Genomic DNA, 19,525 nt, shown 5'->3' on the forward strand with positions numbered 1-19,525 from the left:
TGGGACCTGACGACCACAGCACAATAGTAAAGCATAGTGAAACCTACGTATGTGTACAACAGAAAACGAAGCTAGATAAAATGAGTGTAAAGTTCTATCAAAGACTGTCGAGAGAGAACTGTAGCTAAAATAAAGGTAGTTTAAAGAGCGTCAGGCAACAGGTCGCCACATAGTCAGAGTTAAAAGGTGCTTGTCGGATCAAGGCCTTGTGTGGGCAGTAGACAATTTTGGTGCTCCCCTAGCGAAGTAGAATGTGTTATAGAAATGACTGGCGGGAAAGATGAGAGCAGGTTTAATCGGTTGAGGTCGCAGAGCGTACCTAACGTCAGGGAACCCTAGGCCTGGCTTTCTGTCCGTCTCCAGTCGACATTTCCCCGAGCAACGCTGTCTGACCGTCTCCAATCGACGTTGCCACGAGCATCATTCTCTGACCGTCTCCAATCGACATTTCCGCGAACTTCATTCCCTGACCGTCTCCAATCAACGTTTCCCCTAGCATCGTTTTCTGACCGTCTCCAATCAACGTTGCCACGGACATCGTTCTCTGACCGTCTCCAGTCGACATTGCCTCGAGCATCGTTCTCAGAACGCCTCCAATCGACATTTCCCCGAGCATCATTCTCTGAGCGTTTCCAATCGACATTGCCTCTAGTATCGACCTCTGAACGTTTCCAGTCAACATTTCCCCGCGTGTCGATCTCTGACCGTTTCCAGTCAACGTTTCCCCTGGACTCGTTCTCCGAACGTTTCCAATCGACATTGCCCCGGGGGATTTCTGACCGTTTCCAGTCAACGTTTCCCCGAACAAGGTTGTCGGCCTCGGGAACCTGCAAATGTGAAAATAAGTTAGTGTAGAAAGGTATACAGAGAAAGGATGACACATACGGGGGCAGCCGCTACAGTCGAGGTCAAAAGGAATAACGATATAGCAGCTAGGTAACGTGAGTTGAACAGCATCGCTGTAAGAGAGGGAAGGGGTGGAGTTAGTGATGGGGAGGATACTACGGGTCATTGCTTTTTATGCGTGGTTAAAACCAGATCAAGTCCGTTGATCCCATGTATTGGGACCTGTTGAGATTCGGTGAGTGGGGAGTCGAGCCGTCTTTCCGCATCTGGTATTTTGGGTACCTTGCGATTAAATTCACATGCAGGATCTGTTTTTGTCCTGTTCGCAGCATGTGTCCCTCAGTGACAGGCGTCGGGATTAAACCTCCCGTTGCTGAATCGCTGTTCGTGCCCCCGTGGCGTTGCGCGCATGGTTCCATCATGAGGGCTGTAATCGAGAATTTTCCAGTTACGTGCCAGAAAAAAGCCTCATCTTGTAGGGCGATACAGTTGTTAACGGTCATTGACCGCATCCCAGACGGAACTGCGGAGACTGGAAATCTCGGGACCTGTGAAACCTTTGATAGCGTCAACTTTCCCAGATCAAATGGTGTGCCTTGAATGTGTACTTACTTACCAGCTCTCACACTTCCCTTAAATCAAGGTGCTTCCCTCTTGATCGTCTTACCCTGCGGATGGATTAGGATGGTGCCTTCTTCGTAATTTCGGCTCTTTGAACAACCTTTAGCAGAGTAATAGAATGTAAAAATATCACTCTGTACCTCGTCCCACTCCCAACTCTATTCACTATTCTTTACAAATGTCCGTGGCCATCCAATGACGCCGTCACATTACCCATGGTGGGCACTCCCTCCGCAAGGTAATAGACGTCAGAGTCCGTCTCAAATGTTCTAATAGAACCTGTCACGTCAAAACTGCAAAACTCTCTCAAAAACATGAGAACATACCAAAAACAAGATGTCTTCAAGACGACGGTCCTAGGATACGGATACTTAATCTGGGGTGTAGTCGGTCGTGAAAGATAACTATCTGCTTCAGGAAATTCTTCACTCGGATGTCTTTCGGCACAATGTCTGGTTCTGGAAATAGATGGACCTAATCCAAAGGAGTGGTTAACAATCAGAGCAATGGTAAGTATGAATAGTTTTAAACTCGACTTTTTTTGTTTTCAAGACGAATCGGTACATTGTTTCCCTGCTGTTTCCGTGACCTGGAGTACAGCCAAACCGAGTCAGTGGAGGCAACTGCATGGATGACAAATTGACACTTTAGAGATGATTTATCTCAACATGAAACGACGTCTGGAACCGGGGCCCCTTCTCACACTAGAAGCTACCACCCATAATAGACCAACCCATGCAGACTTGATATCAACAGGACGAAGAACTGTGTGGACTACCACAGACAGCTTTGTTTATCACGTATCTTTGCGTATAAAAAGCGCTTCGGCAAGTTAGATTACAATCCCTACCTTTAAAGTACGAACATCGAACAAAATCATTGTGTAATTAGCACAGAATGACGACCGGATCATGATGTCATGTTGGCTTTACATAGTGATACAGATAAGACGCATAAATCAGTCCTATTGAGATACATTTAGTGATAAACGAGAATACCGTTGAAGAGCGGATACTTACCCAAAGCTTGATGAGGCCATCCCATGACGCCGTTATCACTTTGGACTACAAAGGGCGAAGGTTAGTCTTGTATCGATGCGAAGAAGTACCACTTACACTTTCGTGAGGTAGCCATTCATGGGCGATGACAACTTTGGAATGGGCTTTTAGTCGGGATTTAATGCGCCCTGTTTTCCAATCCCAAAATACAACATTGCCTTCGCCATCTCCACTACTGATCCATTTTCCATCCGGAGAGAATCCGACCTGACACGCATAGCCAGCAACTGAATGACCAGCGAAACGCTTCTTGCGATTCTGCCGGAAGTTATCCGTACTGTAAATCAGTATCTGATTGTCAAGAGACTGTGCGGCGAAATATTTCTCTGAAAATAGAATTAGTTGATATCTCGGTAGCGACTTTTGCAGAAGACAGGAGCATACTCGATGGATGAAGAGTGACGGCTGGCATGGAATGCATGTGAGGTTCGGCAATATATTTGATGACGACTGGGATATCGAAATCCCATGCACGGATCGTTTTGTCGTCAGATGTCGTCACAAAGCGTCGATTTTCGTCAACAAAAGTGATGGTGTTTACAGGTCCAAGATGTTGGTCGTATTCTTGTGTTATTTCGCCTGAATTCATATCATACTGAGAAAGGAGGGTCAAGCCCGGAATCGCATTGAAATATATGTGGAGACCTCACCTGAATGATTTTCTTGTCGGACATACCGGCGAGGAAGATATTCTGTTTATCTTCATCGGGGTGAAAGCGGATAACATATGGTATTTTACCATTGCTAAACCGCTTCAAGCACTGGCCAGTTTCTGTATCCCACAGTTTCATTTGGCGATCATAACCACATGACAAAAATTGCCGCCCATCGTTTGAAAAAGAAACATCCTTGACCGCTTTAGTATGACCATGGAATGTTCTCAAACAATTTCCGTGGGTATAGACGTCCCAAAGCTAATAGAGTGATTAAATGAATTGTTCAAAAGCCATTAAAAAGGGCCTACTTTGATTTTTGTGTCCATAGATCCACTCAATAATAGATGTCCTGTTTCGGGGAAAGTGCGAATAACTGAGACTCCCTGGGTATGTCCAGTCCAGGTATGTATGCAAACTTTTGGAATGAAACAATCCTGTGAGCCAGCTTCCTGAAGCAGGTTTGGTGCTTCAGCAACAGGCGGTGACATATAAGTCCGGCCTTGGTAATCTGTCATAGATTTGCCATGGAAAACAGAGGTTTCTTGGCCTTCTCCGCGTTTTGGCTTTGGCTTTTTGCCAACAAATTGAGGTTCTGGCTCTTCTTCCTCTTCCGCCTCATCATCATCTTCACCAGTGCCTTCCAATCCAGACAGGAAATGTTGTTGTGGCTCCTCTCCCTCCCACGTAGCCCAAGGTCCAACATAAGCGCCCTCACCATCAACGACGGACAAGTCGCCTTTCTGCTTTCTTTTCCGTTTGAGCTCTCGCTTTTGGTCTCTTGTAGCGCGAAGAGTATCAATGGTTGAAAAATTATTAGCTTTTGCGTTTTCCAGGGAGCCCAAGACAGCGGGCGCGTTTGGATCAATGGAAGGATTGGCAGAGTAGCCCAAAATGGAATGGGTGAGATGTTGGGCACGAAACGCATGCTCTGACATGGACTGCTCTTCCACATGTCCAGCAAGGGCATTTTGGTTCATGAATCGTCCTCTGTCTCCAAAAGGATTCTCTGGTCCTTGGATTGGAAGAGTCAAATCCTTGTATGGGATATTCACATTCATTTGCGTATCACTCGGCCGAGTAACCAAAGAAGTCATGTTTAGAGGATCCTGATATTGCAATCAGCGAGATGCTTGACGCGATAGCGAACACAAACACTTTACCTCTGCTAGAACATGTGGGGCAGCATCCCTCGGGGCAGACTGGGCCGGTCCTTCCTCAACGCGCAACTTCTTTGCGCTTGGGAGAGAAGATAGGCCAAAAGCATCCTTGGAAATGGATCCTACATCCTCCTCGTCAGAGGAGTATGCTATAGAAAGCGACATTATACTTGGTGTTTGCCAGTTGATCGCGTTAACCTATTGTCAAGCAGTCACGTCACATTAGAGAAGTCAGTCATGCTATGTGACAACGTGACCATCATACAGCCTCACTGTGCAGCTGCTTTCCTGGTTCCGAGTGAGCAGCGCCCCAACCTTTCCTCTGGCATGATTCGGTGACTCGTCCACCATGTCAGAAAGAAATACCAGCAAGCCCTGGACAGAAGAAGAAGGTTTTTTTTTACTTTTCTTCCAGTTAATCACGCTCGATGTTTTATCTCTTTTACAGATCAGCTCTTGCGGCAGGCCGTTGCTCACTATGGTGAAAACGACAACTGGAAAAAGGTGGCAGAGGGAATACCTGGTCGAACCAACAAGGCCTGCAGGAAGGTGATTCCGCTGTATTCTTTCAGAACACGAAATCAATATTCATCCGGCAATCGTTCTAGCGGTGGCTTCACTCTTTGCAGCCCAATGTCAAGAAAACCGCCTGGACCCCTGACGAAGATAAAATGCTGGTGGATCTTCACGAGAGCTATGGGCCAAAGTGGTCTGCCATAGCCCGTCAAATTCCAGGCCGAACTGACGACGCCTGCTCCAAACGCTACAGGGAAGCCCTTGATCCCTCACTTAAGAAGGATCAATGGACCCATGAGGAAGACGTACTTCTCATGGAGACCTATCATCGCATCGGCGGAAAATGGGGAAAAGTTGGTCAAGAACTTCAGCGCAGTGGCCTAGGTTGCAGAAACAGGTGAATTTTCCCCACTTTTCACATAGCGCCAGCGCTCATCAAGAAGTAGGTGGCGCCTATTGGAACGTAAAAAGGCATCCAAGGCGAACCACCACATGAGCTCACGCACGAGCCCCGTGCATACCATCACCCCTCACGAGACCCCCGTGATTGTAGAGGAACCACTACCCGTTGCACAGTTCCAAGAAGCACCTGCCCACGTACAATGGCCGCCATATTATCCTCCTGAAGCCTATCCAACTTTCCCTGTAGATGGGGAAAGTAGCGGGGATATTGTATTCCGTGAACCCAGCCCGGAAGTTGTACAACAGCCTGATCCCAAAGTCGCACCGTTTCAGTTTTCTTCGTCGTCTCTTCTCACCGCTCTATCTGATCCGCCAAGGCCGCACGCTCCGCTGCCTCCTATTAGTGCTGTCAATACTCCAGAACTCGTGCAATACGACATTCCTAATGAATCTGAAAGACAGCCATCTCTTTCTCCTCTGTCTCAATGCAATGCCATACCCGACATGAACGACATCCTTATGTCATTGGAAGATTACACGCAAGGCTCTATTGCACAGCTACCTTCGGAAAATTCTGCGTCCCAAATAACCTATGACATTGAATCCTACAACAAATTGCCTCAATTCACATTCGGTGATATCTACACTGCCTCGCCTTTCACTATTCCTACAGAACTTTCGCGACCAGAACATTATAATTTCAAACCCGTTCATATTCCCAAGTTGTTCGACTCTCCTCATAGCATCTATGGCGGAGTTTTATACGAAGAAACATCATCAGCGTCGTCAACTCCATATGTTTTGTCATCCTCTTTGTCCCCTACCTCAAGTCCGCTTCCAGCGACACTCTTAGATCTGCCTAACTCCGAACAGCCTTCCTCAAACTCTTTACTATTTTCGCCAGCGGACGGCCCTCGAACGACCTCGATGTCGGCAGGTATCCGCCGATCAAGGAAAAATACATCGAGAAAAAACAAACCGATCATCAAGGTCCAAGTTACCACTCGGCTCTCTTCGACGTTGCCCCTTTCTAGCGAGTACGTGTTCTGTATAGCCCCGTTAGATAAATTTAACTCAGCTCATTACTTGTAGCCCGAATATCCGGCCATATGCCTGTGGACGACCTCAGTGTTGGCCCAATACTGCAACTACCAGTTCCAGCTGTTTTGCTACGTCTGGGGAACTCCTAGATCACAGCAAAGAGCAACACCCAGACGAGGATGCGTCGGAGAAGCCGTATAGATGCGCCCTAACAGGCTGCGGAAAATCTTGGAAGGTATGCAAACTGCGTTTATTGCAAAGAAGAATGTTTCTGAAAACGACATTTTATTGATGTAGTCGATAAATGGGCTGCAATACCATTTACAAATGTAAGTTTTACCGCTTCTTGTCTTCCCTCGCTCATATTTTTTTTCTTTTCTTAACAGATCCACGGCTCATTTTGCCACTGCATTGTCTTCAAGGTTTTCTGCACAGCTGCCTTCGACGCCGGATGTCAACACACCTTCCACGTTGGAGGGGGAAATAGAAGATTTGGAACCGGAACGCAAGTATATGTGCCCCCAACCTGGCTGCTTCAAAGCCTATCGCCAACCCAGCGGTCTGCGTTACCATATCAAATTTGTTCGTACTTTTTTGTGAATATGTCGATGTATTCATTTAAAGCACTTGTACAGGGTCATCCTATTGACATTCCCACACAACTTGCAGTTGTTCCGCCAGCCTTGGAACGCCAAATTCCTATCAAAGCTAAGAAACTCCGCGCAAAGCCACCACCTGAACCTGTGGCGAATTAATTCTTCTACTGACCATTTATTATTATTTTCTTTTTGGAAATGTGTTTGTTAATGCTGTTTTCACTAGACAACGGACATCAGATGGATTTACAATGACTATTTGATATAGTCTACATTTGTATCCTGTTTTTTTGTTTTTGTTTTCTTCGCGCTTGTGGGATCTAACGCATTGATTCTCGTTCTCTTTTTGTGCTGCATTTAGTCGTGTATTGTTACTATCAGTTAATATTTTTTCTCCTTCAAATTCATTCTATCCTTTTAAACTTCTGTAACATTGTTTGTTGGTGATTAAACTGTATGACTATAAACCAATGTAGGCCAATGACCCCAGAATGTCAAATGGTATTTAAACATCTTAAACCATCATCTACGACCTGCAGCTGCACCAAATTGCTCCGCTCTGTTTGAAAATGAATGGGCATCACTTCATATGTCAAATTCTCTATTAATGACTTACAGTTGCCGCAAGCTGGGATCTGCCATGATCTCCTCCATTGAGGGCATGTTTCCTGATTGTACACGGCTCATCTAGACAGAGACAAATCAGGGACCAAGTTTGTCTGAAATTATCTCCCAAAATACCATATTTGCGACTCCTGGGTTCTGCATGAGGCTGGCAAGCCCACCATTTGCTGCCATCTGTTGGGCCATGGCCATGAGTTGTGGGTTGTTCATCATGCTGGCAAGGTCTGGCATTCCACCCCCACCAGGACCGCCGCTACCGCCCAGATTTCTTAACATATCGGCCATTCCACCTAGTCCTGGACCCCCAGCCCCTGAGGCTCCGCCTGATCGAGTACCAGACACCGTATCGTCGCTGTTGTCGCTGTCTATGCGGGCTCGAGCGTTCTGAAGGCCCGTTTTCAAGCTTGCGTTAGAAGGCTCTAGTTTCAAGCCACGTTCAAAAGCACTCGCAGCGGCTTTGAAATCACCAAGAGAGTATTGCGCATGTCTGAATAATATCCAAAAACGAGATCAACGACACTAGTGTTGGACGGAAGTTTGAGCACGCACCCCAGTCTATGGTATGCCTTTACGAACTTGGAATCTACAGAGATCGCTTTTTCAGCATCTCCGACTGCGGCGAGATGATCGCCTTTGCTCGAGTGCGCGGCGGCTCTGTTGGAATAATAGACGGGGTTGGTAGGATCAAGTGCAACAGCTTTGTTGTACGATTCGATAGCAGCATCGTACTCCTTGCTGGACATCTGCGCGTTGCCTGTTTGCTTGCATTTCTCGGCCTGTGCTTTATCTTCAGCTGAAGGGACATTAGGTTTGGAAGTGGACGCGGACGCAGGCGACGACGACTGAGCAGAGGAAACCTTATCGCGAGTTTTGATATATACATCAAATATACTCTGAAGAGTAGCCGGTTTCACAGACAGTTTTTGAACTTGCTCCTGGTTGGAAGGATCTACTCCAAATGCCTCTCCGATACATTGGACTACGGCAAGATGGAATCAGTCTTGCCTAACCTGGATTTTAATCATAAAACGTACTAGCAACCTCAAGACTCTCCTGATCATCTGCCTTGACGGTTCCATCTTGAATAGACTGGTTAAGAAACTCGATAATAGAATATACGAGCTTTTGCTGTTTCTCGGACATGATAATCGACACGCAAGGGATATGTTGTAACTGGACGTAAACAAGCGACAACAAGTTGCAATTGCGCGTTAAACAAAAATACTCATTCATCCTTCTGCCTCTTACCTTACATTTCGAACCTTCCCTTTTGCCTTGCCATGTTCTGCGCGATATCTGGAGAGCCTCCCCAGACACCTGTCATCTCCAAAACCTCTGGGCATCTATACGAGAAGCGCCTCATCACAAAATACATCAACGAGAATGGAACTGACCCAATAACGGGGGAAAAGTTAGAGGAGGCAGACCTCATTGAGGTTAAAGCTTGTACGTCGTTTTCTACTTTATTTATTTGTATCTTTCTTAAGTTGGGATGCAATCTGCAGCTCCCAACTCTGCAGCACCTCGTCCCCCAACACATACATCGATCCCAGCCCTCCTTCAGCTACTTTCAAACGAATGGGATGCAGTGGCTTTGTCCATGTATAACCTGGAGCAGAAATACAACGCAACTCGGCAGGAACTAAGTTACGCACTTTACTCACAGGATGCCGCAAGCCGTGTGATCGCACGTCTCATTCGAGAGCGCGACGCAGCACGAGAGTACGCCTTTTTGGGTTTCCGCCGACCATCGAAACTAATGTACTTCGTCCTTTAGGGCTCTTGCTAACGTCTCAGCTTCAATGGGAATTGCGCCTACGGCTTCGGCGCCTACTGAAGATGTAGAAATGGTTGAAGATGCAGGTCTTCCTGCCAGTGTTGTTGCAAAAATCGATGAAGTACATCAAAAGTTAAGTGCTTCGCGTAAGCAGCGAAAGAATGCCCCCCCTCCAGGATTTGCGGCTTCTGCAGACGTGAAAACCTATGTTGCCACTCATACTGTCCCTTCTCTCCATTCGGCGTCTCCCGCTGGCATCACCTCCTTGGCTATTTCACAAACCAACCCCTCGCAATTTTTGACTGGTGGTAACGACAAAATTGTCCAACTGTACGATCAAAACACCGATAAAGTATTGGCTTCCCTCAAAGGACACACAAAAAAGGTCAATCATGTTGCTTTCCGTGAACAGGAGGGCGAAAATACGCTTTTACTTTCGGCTGGTGCAGATAAAATTGCCAAAGTTTGGGCCCACGATACCAGCTCCGGCGAATATCTCCCTAAATTGACGGTCCGTACTCACAAGGGCGAACTGACTGGCTTGGCTGTCCACCCAACTTCGACCTTGTTCGCTCTCTCTTCGACTGATAAGACGTATTCGCTTCACGATTTAAACACTTTCACTCAAGTCTTCCGGTCTACTCCATTCGATGACCCATTCACCTCTCTCGGTATACATCCGGATGGAACTTTGATTGCATTGGGTACCCCTACGTCAACGATTCAAATTTATGATATACGAAGTGGTTCCATTGCTGCCGTTTTGACACCCACCGACTCTTCGCCGTTCACTGTACACACCCTTGCTTTCTCCCAAAATGGCTATCATCTACTAGCCCCCGACTCTCTCTCCTCCGTTGCAGTTTGGGATCTTCGTTACCAAACACTGGCCAAGAGCATCCCTCTTGGTGACGACTGCAAAGTCAATCATGTCGCATGCGATCTCAGTGGACAATTCCTTGGAGTTGCAACTAATCAAGGTGCCAGAATATTTGCCCATAAAACATGGAACGATCTCCTCACTCTTGAGGAAGGGGGAGAGATTACAAACCTCGCCTTTGGGCCCTACAGTAAAGAAATATGGGGGGTGACAGGTAGAGAAGTGAGGACCTGGGGCTTGCCTGCCAGCTAAATATTTTTCGTCGTTTTGACGTTTGTAACATCGTGTGGTTTACTTTTTTTATTCCTGCGTTTCTTCTACATACAATTAAATATACATATACTGTGTTCCGTGCGCTTACCGCGAAAACAAACCGTCATTTGACCTGACGATGTGTCAACTTGTTTTTGAATCTGCACAATGTTTAAAGTGAGATATACAATGTGTGAATCATGGTATTGTCATTGCAGTCGTTGGAGATACATGAAATGGTTGTGTAAAATGCACGGGGGGTAACGCCCAAAATGATGTGATGTGAATGTGAAGTAAATAATAGTTATAACAAAGAAGAATGAAGGGCGCAGAATTCATACATATGAATTACAGTAAATGATACACTGGGTATGCGTGAAAAGTCATCTTGTCAAACCGAAATGAAAAGGGTAAAGATTCTAGGACCATGTCGAAGGACCGACGAAGCCAGAGTCGGGCATCGCTTTGAAAGGAATACCATTGGCATCTGCGGTATTTTGCCATACACTGCGAAATTAAGTTAGCTTCAAGCTTTCAAGAGGAAAAAAACAGAAACTCACGTATTTCCCCACCAGTTGAGTTCAATTCCGCCTGTCTTTGGGAGACCAAATGCGAAAAACAAAACGACCATCGCAAATACGGCCCCTGCGTCAAGAGCGGCAGAAAGAATGTAGTTATAGCGCATCCACCACCTGAAATGGAAGCGGCGGATAACGTAGTTGAAGATAAAGCCGGCAAGCACCCAGGATGCATAATTAATTCCGGAAGCGGGAGGCATGGCAGCGAGACCAGCAAAGAAGACGGGGATATTGACATATCGGTAAAACGACAAGGGGAAGCGGCGAGCGAGGAAGTAGAATGGGATGGGTGCAAGGATACCGACAGGGAAGAACCAGAGCAGGCCAGAGTAAGGCGCGCCTGGGCTGAAGAGACGACGAGGACCAACGGCGCCCCAGATGACAGAGGCGCTATAGAAGGTCGTCGAACCCGGGCAGCGGAATCCCTGTTTTTGACCGGGAGTGCAAATATCTTCGACGTTGTTCAACATCCAGTCTTGAATGAGAGTAACCCAGATGCACGCCACGATGGACGCGACAACCTGAATCATAAACATGATTCTAGGGGGGATCTTCATGTAATGTCCAAGTTTAAGGTCGCCAGCAAAGTTAACGGCTTGATTGGAAGTAATGAAAGCAATGGTCTTGAAGATGATATTCGCAATAGGTTTTCCGGGAAGCATATAACCAGCGATGAGTTCGTGCATGACCTGGGTCGGAACTTGTTGGTTGGTGATGGCTTGGAGCATGGCGAGAGGGATGGCGAGGATCGAAGCAAGGATGATACCGACAACTGCAGCCCAGATTGGCAATTGAGTGGGAACAATCTCGATGGCGGTGCAGAAAAAGGCGAAGGCTATTATACCGACGAGACCATACCACCAGGCAGGAACCTCGCGATACGCCAACATAAGGCGCGAGTGGACGTCTCGCTCGTCTTTCAAAGAGCTTCGGAATCGTCGCACGATATCCTTGCGGAACCATACTAAAAGAATGAAATGAGTTCAGACATATCTTAATAAGGGTAAGACGTACGGAAAGTGTGAACAAAGACAGCGGGGAAAGCGGCAAATGCGATACCGTACGCCAAAGCCAGTGTGGTTGTCAAGAAGACAGGTGAATAAGCTTGATATTTTGCGAGATCAAAGACACCGTCGGTAATGATCTGAATAGCTTGATACGGTGCTCCAGTGTTGTCGAAAGTTACTGGGGCGGATATTGGGAAGAATGCTGAGTTCCAAACGTTGGTAACTAATTAATGCGAATGAGATTAAAATTAAAGATTGACAGAGAGGCAAAAGGGCGACTTACAGTAAAGGATTGGAGCGATAAACCAAAACATGATAATAAATGCAACACCAGTGTTCATTTGAGACCACCACTGAGTATTTTATTGAGAAAATGTAAAAGTAAGCGAACAGAAGCAGGAACTCACGGGTGTGACGAGAGGACTACCAATGAAAGCGATCATTGACCAGTCAAAACTGAGCATACTCATACCCAAACCGGTGTTGGTACCAAATAACGCATTGACAACAATGTTGTTGGGTGCAATCCAGCAAACCCAGTTAAACATGCTGAGGGCGGTAAACAGGAATCCGGGAATCCAGTACCAAATGAAGCTGCAAATCATGGCAATGACGAAGAAACGTTCGCGGGTGATGTGGCCGCGATCACGCTTTCCGTAATTTTTATGAAGCGTGTTGAACAAGGCGGAGTTGACCAAAGCACCAGGCCAGATCATGCTCGAAGGCCATACAACAAACTGGCGAAGAAGACCACCCAAAGAGAATCCAATGATTTGTGACCCGAGAGCGAGGAGAATCTGATAGCTCATGGGAGTTTTTTGGCCATAGAAGACCCGCTGACTGAGGACTACTTCGGTGGAGTAGGCGCCTCCCCATACAACATTGGCCATGACAGTGATACAAACGTGCTCCTTGATGGTGAATGGTCCTGGGTTGAGTGACCACTTGTAGCCAAAGGTATTGAAGACGGTGGTCGGAAGGATAGCTGCAAGACCGCGTCCCAAAGGAAGAGATACAAGCTGTGCAACGATTCCTGTGATGTAGACGGAAGGATCTATGAAATTGTCAACTGCCATAAGCCTGTCGCAAAGAGAAAGCACTCACATCTCATAGAAAAGATTTGGTTGAAGCCAGAAGTCAAAAGCGATAAAAGGATACCCAAGAACCACATCCGGAAGGTATTAACGGGCATGGTAGGATCATCAACACTGGCCACAGCTGCTCGAACTTCTGGATATGGTGATTCACTGCGGTAGAGGTTAGTATGCAAATATAATGAATAGACAACATAAATACGTACTCATCGAATTCAATTGCCGTTGACACCCTAGATTCCGCTCTCGACGTTGAGTAGTGAGAATCAGCATCGGAGTAGTCGAGCTTCTTCGAGTCTCGTTCGTAGGGAGGAGTAGGGCCGTGCTCGTTGTCAGATACAAACGAAGGGGGGTAATTCTTATGGAGATCGAAGTTAGGATCGTTCAAATGCTCCTGGATAAACTTGGACTGAAGATCGTCATCAAAGATATCCTGTGGGACATCGGGCGCAGGGCGGATGCGCAAGCTAGAGGTATCGACCCGCTCAGCTGCAGAAGAATAATGTGTGCCTTCCTCCAGTTTGTAGGCGTCCATGGTGTCAATATGGTACGGAGGAAAAGTTGGCAGAAGAAAGAAGGGAGGGGGTACCGCAAGGGGAGGATGGCGGGGTAGTGAATTTTAAAAACAGTGCGGGCTTATGAGGGCACGGCGGGTTGAGGCGCATGAGAGAGGCCATAAGATTACATTTCCTGACAGAACCCAGTCTAGCGATGGAAGACAGGACCCAGATTGCCCGAACAATTAGACAATTAGAACCAATGAGATTGGTTCCGCCTCGGATATTTTGAACTTTAATTGATTCCCATGGTCCCTCGCGATACTCCTTTGACCAGGAAAACTAATGGGTGGCTGAATGAAGTACAGTTTTGGCAGTAAATACCTATAATCGACCTAGAAAGACGCAGAGAGAGAGGTAGAAACAGTTGGAAAGACAGACGATAGAGAGAAAGAGGAGATCTATGTGAGATAAGTGAAGGAGAAGCGGTTCCCGACGCTATTGTGTTCGAGCGCGCGAGTCCGGGAGTGGTTCCATTTCGGGACGCGTTTGGTCAGGTGTTCCCCTTTTCTTTTTGTTCTTCGCCATCACCACATATCCGATCATCTTCCCACATCCTACGTATACTTTCTACCAAGCTTTATGAATTCAGATCTTATGGCAGTTGGCCACTAGATATCATGCCCTGACGTCTCTACCTATTATCTCTCTTCCCTACGTCTTTTGTTAGATCCGCGCTCGGCTTTATCAACTTTCACCTTATTATACATTACTGCTACCTAGATGCCTTGAACAATGCGGAGTGCAAATCTTACTACAACTAGCGAGCTAGAACTTGTCTTTTCACTCCCAGTAGATATCTGTTTTGTTCAGTGACTCGTACTGTAACAGGTACATCCGAGATGCGGTTTGTATCATATGGACGGCGTATTTACGCAACTAAAGCTAAGCATTCACAATCGTTGGCCTTGAGATAAATTTTTGCAGGGGTGTTGGTAGTATTGCGAAAGGGCGTCGGTACATGGCTGTATAAGTGTCACTAACGATTACTTTCATTAATTCTGACCACCCAAAATGTATTTATGGCCTCCGACTTGATTTTACTGCTTTTTTGGAAAATCTAACTTTTGATATCACTTCCAACCCATACTCCAGTTACTTTGGATTTCTGACTGGCATTCAGTTTCGCATTGAAACGAAAATATACGTGCTGGAATTACATACCTCAATTTGATGTTTTTGACTCCGTACATTACAGCAGATCAGTCGATCACATAAAATGCGTGGTTTTCTCGTGCTCTTATAACATTGACTGACATTGATGTTTCATTTCCTTGTCCTCACATCTTGTTTGATTGCTCCTTCTATATGTCTCTTTTTTCGAATTTGCTCGGGCCTCCGATGAAGTTCGCTAACTCAAGTATCACAAGGTCCAAAAGCTTTGAATCACAGCTTTTGGGTTAATTCAGCGTATTTATATTGTTATCGAGACAGGTCAACTTTATGCTACCTGTTCGCTTTTTTAAATTTCCATTCACAGTAACATGTCATCTATGATAGGCGCTGAAGCGCTGAGCACTGGCACACAAACGACTCACAGGGCACGATCTGGCACGATCATGATCGTCGGATGCTATTATGCTAAAGCCCATCTAATCTAAATTTATGCCGTACTAAAGTGCCACAAAACCGTTTTGTGGCCGGAGATAAGATAAGATAAGACATTCATCGTTCAGTGCTTGCAATTGCAATTGCGTCGTTCTTAAAGTTCCAGTTCTGATACTCCTACCTTCATCCAGGTATCTAACTGCCAACTGTCTGTTTAATAATGGTTAAGGAAGCACCTTGCAGCAGTGATAGCTTTCGGGAGTTTGACTCTCGCTGTCGTTGATTAAAATTTAAAACTCTTGAGCGCTCGAGCCAGCTCGAGCAGACTGACTCTGGCTTCAAGTGTATTTTGGCACTCACCAATGACCATATTCAACTTTAAAATCACATCAGAATAGGTGCAATAGAATTTGTTTTTCCTTCCATAAGCATACATTTGATGAACTTTTGAGAGCAATCTGTTGATATACGTCCCCGCAACCAGCTTGTTATGCCACTTGATTTGTGATTATGGTTCATTGGCTCCTGGCGAATTTTGCTATGAATAAGAAGTGAATTGCTCGGAATGAACATTTGAAAAAAGGTCCTTCGCAACATTGCATTACACCGTACTGACTGAACATTAGGAGTGCATGCAGGGCTGAGAGCGGTCCGTGGAACTTTAACGTGCATATAATTGGAGATTTTTGGAGTCTTGCGCATGACAAGCCGAAACGGGGCATTATTTTCAGCTGTATTCTCAGTATACGACAGGATTGCGTTTTTCGAAGCCCAGATGACGAAAAATGCCTTAAACTGTAGGTATATAACTCAAAGACATGGCATTACCCTTATATCTCGTTGAGTATATTCATCTATAACTTCAAAATGACTACCATCATTGCCTCAGTGACTGAAGCTGAACAAGGACACGGTGTAGCTACTCTCAAGTTGCGGCCTCAGGAAGAGAATAAAGGGGAGGAGCCGCCATACAAATATGCACATCTTCTCCCCCATTTTTCTGCTGATCGTTACCCACCTCTTACACCTTTTGAGCACGTAGATCCTGGTCATCGTGCTCTATCGCACCCAAACCCCCGTTCATTCCTAGATAGCGCGAGTAGCGTGGACGAGCTGACTCCACATCTCGGGACTGAAGTCGTTGGTGTGAACCTTGCAGAGCTGGATAGTGCAGGCAGGGATCAAGTGGCTTTAGAGGTTTGTCAGCCCTCTCGGTACAAGTTCCGTTTTCTAATGCGAGGTAAAAATAGGTAGCGCGAAGGGGCCTCATGGTTTTCCGTGATCAAGAGGATTTCATTGATCGGGGTCCCGAATTTTATCGTGAATGGGGGAGTCATTTCGGACGGTGAGGCTAAAGCCTGTCCAGTACAAAGCACTTGGGTTACTTACATTCACCTAGTTTGCATATTCATCCCACCTCGGGACATCCAGAAGGTTTTCCAGAGATTCATTTGGTCTACAGGTATGAGCGTGCAAGTTAAGAATATCCAGAGTCTGATATGGAATGCGCGCCAGAGATTTAAAGAAATCCTTCAACTTTGAATATGACGATGCTGTTACACCCACAGTTTGGCACTCAGACGTTTCATATGAGCTGCAACCTCCCGGTTTAACAACATTTTTCCTTCTTGCACAGCCGAAAAGCGGAGGTGATACCCTTTTTACTTCGCAGGTGTCTACATTGAAGAAACTGTCTCCTCAATTTGTCGCTTTCTTGCGCACGCTAAAAGCACTCCACTCGGGTTTCGAGCAAGCAGAATTTTCTCGTGGAGGCCGCCGAGGTGGCACTGTCCGTCGTGAGCCCGTCGAGCATATACATCCTGTGATTAGGAAGCACCCAGTGACTGGAGAGGAAGCTCTCTACGTCAACCGACAATTTACCCGACGCATCATTGGCCTCAAGCGCGAAGAATCAGGTCCGTGTCGAGATACCTTTGACTGAGAGTCTTATTACCAATGCGTTGTCCGTAGCTGCTATCTTGAACTTCCTATATGATCACATCGACAGGAGTCCCGATAATCAGGTTCGCATCAGGTGGCGGCCTAACACAGTTGTGCTGTGGGATAACAGGATTACCGCTCATGTATGTCAGAATCTCGAGTGTACAGCGGTTTCTTCTTACAATTTTTCTTCAGTCTGCCATTATCGACTTCAAGGAGAGCGGTGAAGCGCGTCACGGTGCTCGCATCACACCCCAAGCAGAACGTCCCATTCCAGCTCTCGATGGCCTTGACCTTTCATTGTAATCTGTTTAGTGTATTAATATGTATCAAAAAGCGTACAACGTACGGTGTGGTTGAATGTCATATTCAACATTCTGATGGTTATTCGCAAACCCCATGCAAGTTCAATGAAAATTTGGTGTTTTAGTGCGCTTCGTTCAGATTTAAAGTGTTTGCGGACTATGTCTCATGGCCGATTACCCATTTTACAAAGAAGCGAGAGAAAAAAAAAGGTCGTCTTTTATCACAGGGTTTTATCTGAGTGTAAGGGAGGCGGCCCGGCCCATTGACTACTAGTTCTAAACGTAAACCTCGGTAGGCTCCGACGTCATGACCAAACCTTCAACGATCAATCTTCACATTCTCCGTTAAAACGATTTCTTCTCATATACTCGTTTTATAAAGAGGCATGTCGCCGCTTTATGCCATATTTTGCACAATATGTGTCACTGTACTGAAAGAAATGAACACGATCGTCGATGAGCCTTACATGGTGCAATTATTTCTGTGACTTGTACTCGTGCAACGCCTATTCATTGACTTGCTGGTTACCTCAAGGACGAGCCTTTCCATATTCCACAGGCTCAGGCGTACTGTCGCGGGGAATTCTCCTCATGGGACCCTAAGATTACCACTCCACCTGGACTGTAAGTTAGTCACATTCGGTGCTTCTTACATTTGGAAAACAGCAGTTTACACTTCTGCAGATACCTGGTCTCCGTGTTCATGAAACGGGTGTTTCTATTCAAATGCAATATCTCCATGTTGAGGCTTACTCCCCTGCTGACTCTGATGGCCCTACCACTCGCGTTAACGCGTCTGGTCAGTTATCACAAGCGCGAAAGACCGCCAGCTTCCATACTGTCACCCCTTCCGGAAGCCGTTGTAATTGCGACATTTCCGATAGCGTGGTTCTTTGGCTTTTTGTATTACACGGAAGTTCCAAGCCTTCTCCTCGTTGTATGTACTGTTGTGGCAGCGTTCGAAAATAAACATTGGCTGGCAGCCTTGGTGTGTTTCCCAAGTTTTCATTATGGCGTTTGAGAGCCTGACGATCAGTAGCTAGGTGCTGTGAGCTGCACCTTCCGACAGACAAACATTATATGGGTGCTATATGCATATGCTTCAAGCCAGCTTATGTATTTACGGTTCAGAAGACCAATTTCTGGCAAACCTGCATTAGCCAAATTACATGATCCACCTGCCCTTGAAGCTGGCCCCGGTATGTAGGCAAGAGGCCTGTTGCTTCCTTTCATATTAATTTTGCATAATATCCAGGAGACCTGTTACAGTTGGTCACGACTGTGCCTAAGGTCTTGCCGGACATCCTGTTTGCATTCATCCCCTACACGTTCGTTCTTGCCATCTTTGGCGCCTTCGTCGTCTGGAATGGTGGGATCGTATTGGGTACGTTATTAGGCTTTTCGTTTTCTTTTGGTTTAAGCTTGTTTGTTAGGTGATAAATCGAATCACATACCCTCTTTTCATATACCCCAATTATATTATTTTGTTACAGCCGCTACATTCTTTGGATGGCCGACTCTCATTTCTGGCCCAGGGGGTCCAATGGAGTTGTTCTCAAGCCTGCGGGCACGCATGTTTGGCAGCAAAATGTTTGTGTGTTATAGCTTCTCATTACAATGCTGACCGATGGTGTGTATAGACGTACTTTAATTACGATGGTTCTTTGTGCCATCTTCTCTGTGACCATTAAGTTATTCACGTCTGTTCTGTTTTGTATCAACAATTGGATTGCGGTTTATTCATATTTCGTTTCAAGGATTCATCACCCCTTCCTGCTTTCCGATAACAGACACTACACGTTTTATGTGTGGCGTAGAATCTTTATGCTGCATCCTTTGGTCCCTTTTCTGTTGGCTCCTATTTATCTGGCATGTGGATGGGCATGGTTCTTGCGGATCGGTGGGTCAAAGCATATACTCATTTAGCCAATCAATTAAAACATTTTGTAGGCCGTGAGCAAACACTGATGCAGTCTTTGGTGTTACCTGTTTGTGTAATCCCAACCCTTCTGCCAACCCCTTTACTGGAGCCACGATATTTTTTGATCCCTTACATACTACTTCGCTCA

General features: G+C 46.1%; 8 protein-coding genes across 8 annotated transcripts; 4 read left to right on the forward strand and 4 right to left on the reverse strand.

Moving 5' to 3' along the window:
- Positions 1–335: 335 nt before the first annotated feature.
- Positions 336–957, reverse strand: JR316_0001112 (uncharacterized protein; the record flags this gene model as incomplete). Its single annotated transcript, XM_047886925.1, has 2 exons — positions 336–827; positions 886–957. The coding sequence occupies 2 exons, from the start codon at positions 955–957 to the stop codon at positions 336–338; spliced, it is 564 nt and encodes a 187-aa protein (XP_047754671.1).
- A 1,468-nt stretch (positions 958–2,425) lies between these two features.
- On the reverse strand, positions 2,426–4,503 carry JR316_0001113 (Pre-mRNA-processing factor 17; the record flags this gene model as incomplete). The annotated part of the gene is made up of 7 exons (XM_047886926.1): positions 2,426–2,431; positions 2,487–2,531; positions 2,583–2,851; positions 2,910–3,120; positions 3,176–3,439; positions 3,490–4,287; positions 4,342–4,503. 7 exons carry the CDS (start codon positions 4,501–4,503, stop codon positions 2,426–2,428), a joined length of 1,755 nt encoding a protein of 584 aa, XP_047754672.1.
- A 184-nt stretch (positions 4,504–4,687) lies between these two features.
- Positions 4,688–7,052, forward strand: JR316_0001114 (Transcription factor MYB3R-4; the record flags this gene model as incomplete). The annotated part of the gene is made up of 8 exons (XM_047886927.1): positions 4,688–4,730; positions 4,787–4,887; positions 4,947–5,207; positions 5,278–6,293; positions 6,349–6,532; positions 6,595–6,626; positions 6,684–6,879; positions 6,933–7,052. The coding sequence occupies 8 exons, from the start codon at positions 4,688–4,690 to the stop codon at positions 7,050–7,052; spliced, it is 1,953 nt and encodes a 650-aa protein (XP_047754673.1).
- Positions 7,053–7,415: 363 nt separating this feature from the next.
- JR316_0001115 (Small glutamine-rich tetratricopeptide repeat-containing protein 2) lies at positions 7,416–8,660 on the reverse strand (the record flags this gene model as incomplete). Its single annotated transcript, XM_047886928.1, has 5 exons — positions 7,416–7,452; positions 7,510–7,580; positions 7,635–8,004; positions 8,067–8,496; positions 8,552–8,660. The coding sequence occupies 5 exons, from the start codon at positions 8,658–8,660 to the stop codon at positions 7,416–7,418; spliced, it is 1,017 nt and encodes a 338-aa protein (XP_047754674.1).
- A 137-nt stretch (positions 8,661–8,797) lies between these two features.
- On the forward strand, positions 8,798–10,426 carry JR316_0001116 (Pre-mRNA-processing factor 19; the record flags this gene model as incomplete). Its single annotated transcript, XM_047886929.1, has 3 exons — positions 8,798–8,963; positions 9,023–9,239; positions 9,295–10,426. The coding sequence occupies 3 exons, from the start codon at positions 8,798–8,800 to the stop codon at positions 10,424–10,426; spliced, it is 1,515 nt and encodes a 504-aa protein (XP_047754675.1).
- A 419-nt stretch (positions 10,427–10,845) lies between these two features.
- Positions 10,846–13,640, reverse strand: JR316_0001117 (Glutathione transporter 1; the record flags this gene model as incomplete). The annotated part of the gene is made up of 7 exons (XM_047886930.1): positions 10,846–10,933; positions 10,987–11,968; positions 12,019–12,234; positions 12,295–12,364; positions 12,419–13,065; positions 13,116–13,258; positions 13,312–13,640. 7 exons carry the CDS (start codon positions 13,638–13,640, stop codon positions 10,846–10,848), a joined length of 2,475 nt encoding a protein of 824 aa, XP_047754676.1.
- Positions 13,641–16,077: 2,437 nt separating this feature from the next.
- JR316_0001118 (Alpha-ketoglutarate-dependent sulfonate dioxygenase) lies at positions 16,078–17,457 on the forward strand (the record flags this gene model as incomplete). The annotated part of the gene is made up of 6 exons (XM_047886931.1): positions 16,078–16,407; positions 16,461–16,555; positions 16,610–16,672; positions 16,726–17,126; positions 17,182–17,294; positions 17,347–17,457. 6 exons carry the CDS (start codon positions 16,078–16,080, stop codon positions 17,455–17,457), a joined length of 1,113 nt encoding a protein of 370 aa, XP_047754677.1.
- A 1,268-nt stretch (positions 17,458–18,725) lies between these two features.
- Positions 18,726–19,424, forward strand: JR316_0001119 (uncharacterized protein; the record flags this gene model as incomplete). Its single annotated transcript, XM_047886932.1, has 3 exons — positions 18,726–18,840; positions 18,950–19,050; positions 19,407–19,424. The coding sequence occupies 3 exons, from the start codon at positions 18,726–18,728 to the stop codon at positions 19,422–19,424; spliced, it is 234 nt and encodes a 77-aa protein (XP_047754678.1).
- Between the last annotated feature and the right edge of the window lie 101 nt (positions 19,425–19,525).

The sequence above is a fragment of the Psilocybe cubensis genome, chromosome 1 (assembly GCF_017499595.1).
Source record: "Psilocybe cubensis strain MGC-MH-2018 chromosome 1, whole genome shotgun sequence".
In the NCBI taxonomy this organism is placed as follows: domain Eukaryota; kingdom Fungi; phylum Basidiomycota; class Agaricomycetes; order Agaricales; family Agrocybaceae; genus Psilocybe; species Psilocybe cubensis.